The sequence below is a fragment of the Castanea sativa genome, chromosome 10 (genome assembly GCF_040712315.1).
Source record: "Castanea sativa cultivar Marrone di Chiusa Pesio chromosome 10, ASM4071231v1".
NCBI classification, from domain to species: Eukaryota; Viridiplantae; Streptophyta; class Magnoliopsida; order Fagales; family Fagaceae; genus Castanea; species Castanea sativa.
The window spans coordinates 40,044,610-40,051,160 of record NC_134022.1 but is presented as its reverse complement, the minus strand read 5'-3'; the positions used below and the strand labels follow the sequence as shown (position 1 = coordinate 40,051,160).

At 34.2% G+C, this 6,551-nt stretch overlaps 1 protein-coding gene across 2 annotated transcripts; it reads right to left on the bottom strand.

The window, feature by feature from the left end:
* On the bottom strand, nt 1-5,775 carry LOC142611745 (magnesium transporter MRS2-I-like). Of its 2 annotated transcripts, XM_075783864.1 has the most exons (11): nt 5,211-5,775; nt 5,054-5,083; nt 4,621-4,774; nt 4,031-4,152; nt 2,602-2,676; nt 1,603-1,827; nt 1,479-1,523; nt 1,273-1,317; nt 918-947; nt 596-715; nt 1-455 (listed from the first exon to the last, which is right to left on the bottom strand). In XM_075783864.1, the coding sequence occupies exons 1-11, from the start codon at nt 5,475-5,477 to the stop codon at nt 369-371; spliced, it is 1,200 nt and encodes a 399-aa protein (XP_075639979.1). In that variant the 5' UTR covers nt 5,478-5,775; the 3' UTR covers nt 1-368. The 2 variants fall into 2 exon arrangements, with proteins under 2 accessions (XP_075639979.1, XP_075639980.1); XM_075783865.1 differs by lacking the exon at nt 5,054-5,083 and having other exon boundaries at nt 5,211-5,612.
* Nucleotides 5,776-6,551: the final 776 nt, after the last annotated feature.

Sequence of the window (6,551 nt, the reverse complement as noted above, 5' to 3'; positions counted from 1 at the left end):
TTAATGTTTTATCCAATTGAATGCTATTCCTGTAAAGCAAATGTTCCAATCCTCAGATCATGCCGCATACTGGGCCACTAAAAATAACTCTCCTGCATTGATTTGTGCCCACGGGCCAAAACAACTTTGACATTGTTTTCCCAACAGTTGCTATTTCTTGTAACCAACTTTTAGCCAATTTAATGGCTAATTACAAGTGAACCCATGAACCAATCTGTATTGTATATCTCATGGAGAAAAAACACTGCATGAGGTGGCCCTTGAATTGGATAAATCAAGTTGTAGTCATGCTCCTCAATTTCACCACACTTCGGTAATATTGCAAGGTTGATAATGTATAATATCCTTCCAACTTGGTTGTATAAATTTCAAGAACCAACTAGACCTTTGTGCCGAGCATATGAAATTACTGATAAGAAGAGAAATGCACAAACCACTCCGGCAAGGATCACCACCTAAAGGTCATAGGAAAGGAAAGTTGATAAGTAAATCATATGAGTCATCAAGCATATTGGCAAGACATGGACAGAAAGCTTTGTTAAGTTCTTCAGTGATCTAATTTTATTTCCATTATGAGATTATGAACCATACATACCCATTTAAATGCGTATCCATGTTCTTTGTTCAATATATTTGGGATGTTCATGCCAAATATTGCAGCCACCACAGAGTACACAGACAAACAAACGGTCCCAGAACTTAGGAATAGTTCTAGCTGCCACAAGGAACAGAATAAGTTTGATCAAATACATAGACATAATGTAGATGGAATTGTTTTAGCCAGAATTATATGAGAAAAGATTGTGGCCAGCTCAATTGCAAAGAACAGTAAAAGAAGCTTGGTGATGATGAGGAGAGATAAAGGTCAATAAACCTTGACAGAGAAAAGGTATTTATTTAGAGCTCAAAGATAATACCTGAATCAACTGATTCCGATGATTATCAAGCTGCAACAAGAAATGCAAAAGAGATTAGAATGCAATAGTAGTCCAAATGCTTTTAAGGGTGTAATAGGTGAGAAGCTTCAAATTTCACAGAAGAAGTAATTCAAAAAGTGGGATATTTCAAATTATCAAAAAACCTCCAAAAACTGTATTGGACCAACTTTATTATAGCACTACTTTCTAGTTCTCCAGCATTAGCCTATAGCCTAGTGCTACTTGTTCTCATTTCAATTCATCACAGACATCGGATTTATGAGATTCCTGTTGTTCCATTATTAGAGAATGAAATTAGAATATTCAAAAAGATTTGAGTTGTCCAACTGGTCACCTGGATATTGATGTAATCCTCTGTGTCATCAATGTATTCACGCAGCTGATCAGAAAAGATTATTTAACATAGCATCAATATGATCCAAGAAGAAACAGAAAGAAGATGCTAGGTAATTTTTTTTTCAATTTTGCAGATAATTTGGATTCCATATATGTTAGACTGTATCAGGAACAGAAAACATGTTAGGACAGGTTGATGCATACCGTAGTCAATTTGTTCATTGTGCCATCAATTTGCATAAAGTATGCCTGCAAAATATTCCAGTACGAAATTAGACATTAGTTTTAGTTTTAGCAAAACCTGAAACAATTAAATGAAAATTTTAACCTCGAGCAACATTTCAAGCTCCTCAATATCAGTCTCTCCTTGACTTGTTGCTGCACTTCCCCTACTTATTCTCGATATCTTTGAGCCTATAACAGGAGAGGAAAGAAACCAATTAGGAGCACCTGAGACACTGACAGGTGAAGATGCCCCAGCCACCTTTCTTGATAAGTAAAGGTCTTCCATATCATCATCATCATCAAGAAGTTGTTCAAGTTCATCCCTCACCTGAGAAAACCAAAATGCCAATAAAAAAACCCATATCCATTAACCAATAACAGCATCAGCTTTAAGTTGCACACACTACTGCTAAGAATTCTATAGCTTCCATCCAAAAGGAGCCACTTTTATTTTTGTTCTCTTTGGCTGTCAGTACTCTCAAGGTGAAGGAACCCTCCCATTGTTTTACACTCCCTAGAGACTTCTCATCTTCAGTTAACATCCTTTAGCTTGTGATCCTGCTGTCACCCTGATCCTATTCCATTTTTTTGCCAAGAGTTAACAAGTTTAATAATATTTTAAAGTTGGCTTGTTAACTCTCTCTTTAACTTTCCAGCGTCCAAAAAAATAGAGGTTGTTCTTTTGGAGTATGAATAATAGGAGCTTTCCAAGTAAGCTGATAGTAGAGTCATTAACAGCATATCAAGAGCTGAAAACTTCTAAGCCAAAATAGATATTACTCTAAAATCCAGTCCTCCATCATTGTTGACAAGTATCCATAAAGTAGTCTATAGGTACCCCCCCCCCCCCTCCCCCGCCAATCCACTTTCTTACGGAATAGGATGGACAATGCTACAAAGTATAATTTTAAAAATAAGATGCCCAGCAGCACTATCTGAAGTCCTATGCTCACTCAATATAAAAGTTAGCCAGCCTTCTAAAGCAAATTATATTCTTTTATAAAAAAGCAATAGATATATAACCAACCACATAAACAAAGCAAAGAATTTTATTTTTAGCTCAATTAAATAGATTCCAGATGCCATATAGATATCAACATACCTTTTGAACCCGATTTGTCAACCTTGTCATTGCACTTTTCAATTTCCGCACGCGATCCAAATTACGACTACTAATCTGCATATTATGGTAGGCGTTTTACCAGAAAACAAGAAGTTTATTATCTAAACTCTATTGTGTATGTGTATTTAATCTACAGTTAATGAAAGACCAAATAACTAATCTTACAATCAGGCTATCAGCTTGATCATGCCAACAGTCCTAAAACATAGTAAATTGGCAAAAACACAACAACTTCAAGTTCCTAAGTGCAGAAATTTTTTGTGCCCTAGACCTATATAGGATTCATGTAGCCCACCTAGATACTTGAAAACATAAACTATAAATTTCATTAACTATAAATACATTATTATCAATTTGAACTCAACTTGGAAAGGATATCTTTTAACTATTTCATATTCTCCACAAATTATTTCTCAACCATTATAGGTTATATCTGTTATATCATCAAGTTAGAAGCGAAATGTTCAAGTATCTAACATTTTTCTATCATTCATACAAAAACTAGAACAGGTCATTATTACCAAGCTTAGGATTTATAACCACAAAGACCTATTGGAACTAAAACTTATTACTGACTTCTTGAATTAATTGTGCTTTGAAATCACAGGTAAGTTCTTGTGTATCATACAATTAGCTCAAGCAGTTTCCTTAAGTACTTGTACAAGTTCCCTAGAAAATCTTCTCTGCAGTCCCAGCCCATAATTTAGTCCTAATGTATTGTGATTAATTTTAATTCTTAGGCTGTTGCCTTGTAGAGATAAATTAGAAATCAGAAATCTATGCAGCATTTTAGTTCAACACAACAAGAAGCACATCAAAATAGTTATTTCTAAATGGTCTATTCCACATTATCACCTAGACATGGTGCCTAAAAATTCAATCTTTAGCGTTTGTATGCAAATTTTAATAGCAGTTACTTGGTTAAAACTTAAAAGTGGCTCTTGGTTAGTCTACAATCCTAATAATCCGCCCTATATTTTGAACTAGAAATGAGATTTACACATTCAATGAAATGCCAAAAGAATGTAGGAGTGACTGATGTTGGCTTGCTATGCATTTGATGAGGACATCACTATTTCCATTTGCAAATAGTGAAATTAGAAATATAGTGGCTCTATGGATTCGTTCAATGCAACCACTCTGCTTCAGAATTCAACAAAAGATGCAACACTGACATAGATATGAAACTTAATTGTATGCAAGGAAATTTTAATATGATATAGCTTTTTTTTTATGAGTAATGTAAAACTTTTATTAATAAAAAAGCCAACCCAAGTACACTGGAAATGTACTATAGGGGCAATATGATATAGCTTTAAGTAATATAACTGTGTGAATTGGAAACAGCATACAAGCAATAATTCAGATTCCTAAGTACATCTTAAGGCTGAGTAAGCAAGATTCTAACCTTGGAGGTCAGCTCATCTAAGGCTGGATAAACTTCATTCTCTAGTTCTCTTGTGCGTGCATCAAGAAAACTACAAATGGCTTCTAGTGCAACTTCTAAGGCTCGGAATTCAAATGGAAATTCTGCATTGCATATAAAACAAATTGCTATGATATCAAGGAATCGAACAGTTGAGCCATAAGCAAGAGTAGTAATAGTGCACTAACAAAATTTATAATGATAAGAATGCTTTATGAACAAGAAAATGAAACTATTCCTGGAAATATTATTTAGAGTGATGCTACAACTATTACAAAATTTACTACATAACTTTACAAATTGACGCGAATTTTTAAACATACAACAATAGAGTAATTCTAAATTTTATTTATTTTTGTTGTTACCGCAACACCAATTACATTCATTGCCACATCAATTTGTAAGTTTGTTATAGTAAAATTGGTAGAAACTTTAGCATTTTTCTTGGTCTACAATCTACATGACTCACTTTCCATCCCAGAAACTAAAGAAGCATTTTTCTTATTTTTAACATCATAGAGCATCAAAAAAGGCCAAGAACACCCATAAAAACATCTTGAACGAATTCTTACCATTTTCTTCACCACTTTCAACATCATGTTGAACGCCTGGGTGCTCTTCTTCTTCTCCTTGGCCATGGTAAACTGCATTTTCTATAGGCAATCGCCTTCGTAGCTCCTCAACTATAGGAACTACGTTATTATCAAATGGATCTCTGAGCAATACCTACAAAAAACCAAAGTATCATTTGCCTCAAAAGAATTGACTCCAATTCACTTGAAATTGAAACCAACTGAATTTTGTTCATACCTACCTACCAAACACTCAAAACAGAACAGACAAAAAAAAAAAAAAAAAAAGTACTAGTGCTGTTTAAACTTTGAAGTAAAGTTAAAAGTTGACCCCTCAAGACCTTAAGAAATCACTGCTTCCCAAAACCACAAAACCCCAATATATCAAATAATTATAAGTAAACAAGAGGAAGTAAAATTTTGTTTTTTTTACCTCATCTGCAGTGATTATTGCTTTAATGTGCTGAAGAACAGAACTCAAAAACAACCCCATAAAAAAAGAAATTAAATTAGCTAAATATTTAAGTCAATTCAAAGAAAATTAATAAAGTTGAACACACAGTTGAATAGGAAGCAAGAAATTGACACACCTCCAAATTAAGAACAATAACTTTTTCTCTACCAAGAATAGTTGAAGGGTATGAAAGCAGAGGATCAAGAATCCGAAGATCTCTGGCATTAATCTGAACCCGGCGCATAATAGTATACTTGTCTGCATCCAAAATGGAACTCTCCCCATTGTGGTCTAGTGAAATCCAGCTCCTTGAAACCGCTGTCTTCTTCTTCAAACTAGCTTGAGTTTGAGTTTGAGTTTGAGTACTACTCTCCACCGGAACCAATAACCCATCTCGACCCATTTCTGAGCAATCACTGCCGCATCTTTAATGGGGAAGAATAAGCAGTTATGTTGGTACTGCAATGTACAAAAGTAGGTGAGGATGGATAAAGTGAATTTAAGGTTGGTTTGTGCTTCTAGTGAATTGGCATGATGTTAAGTACCAAGTGTACGTTTTGTGTTGTTGAGAGTTGAGAGAGATTGGTGGGGCTTGGAATTTGGGTTTTGGGATTAGGGGTTGAGAGAGGGTTGGGTTTTGGTTTTGGTTTTGGAGAAGAAGAGAGCGGTGACATTGATGGAATCTTTGGGAGCTCTGTGTCTGAGACTCTGAGATATTTGCATGGCTTTTAGTGGCAGCTAGTGGAATGTTGAGTTAAAAAAAAATTGGAGGGGAAAAGGTTTCAAACTACTGTTATTTTTTAGTTTTTACTCTCATGCTTAGGCGCGTGCTATTTACAATTTCACTGTTTTTTTTTTTTAAATTTATTTTTTATTATTGCCGTCATGGTAGGCTAGTTTACTCATTCATCTTGTGCCGTGTTGAATTTACGACTTCAGTATCTACTCATTTGTAACATGTGTATTGAAATTATGACCATTTTATATTCATTTTTAGCGTGTTAAACTTATAACTTTACCTTCTACTTGTTTATATTTGTTTATTATGTACGTCCTCAACTTATCATACTTTATAGTCAATTTTACAAGAAAAGTTCTTCTAAGTTAAAGAAGAGTGATTAGTGTCAATTATAATATTAAAATGAATGAGATAAATGGTCGGATGGTATGCTATTGGCTTTTGCTGTCTCCATTGTTAATCAATATGAGTAGTGCTTGAATTATATATATACACGTTAAGGTCATGGATCTGATATTGGTTTATTTCGAGAATAAATAAATGGAAAAACCTATTGATGATTCGTACTAGCACAAGACTTTGTGCACAACTTTCACCTTTAGTGAAAATGAAATAACTGTTTATAAGGGGTTTTGTAAAAGTTGTTCTGTTTTGTTCCAACAAAGAACATGGCAACTCATGATGAGTTGGTTTTATTTATTTATTTTAATAATGGTGTAGCTATTACTATATTAGTTG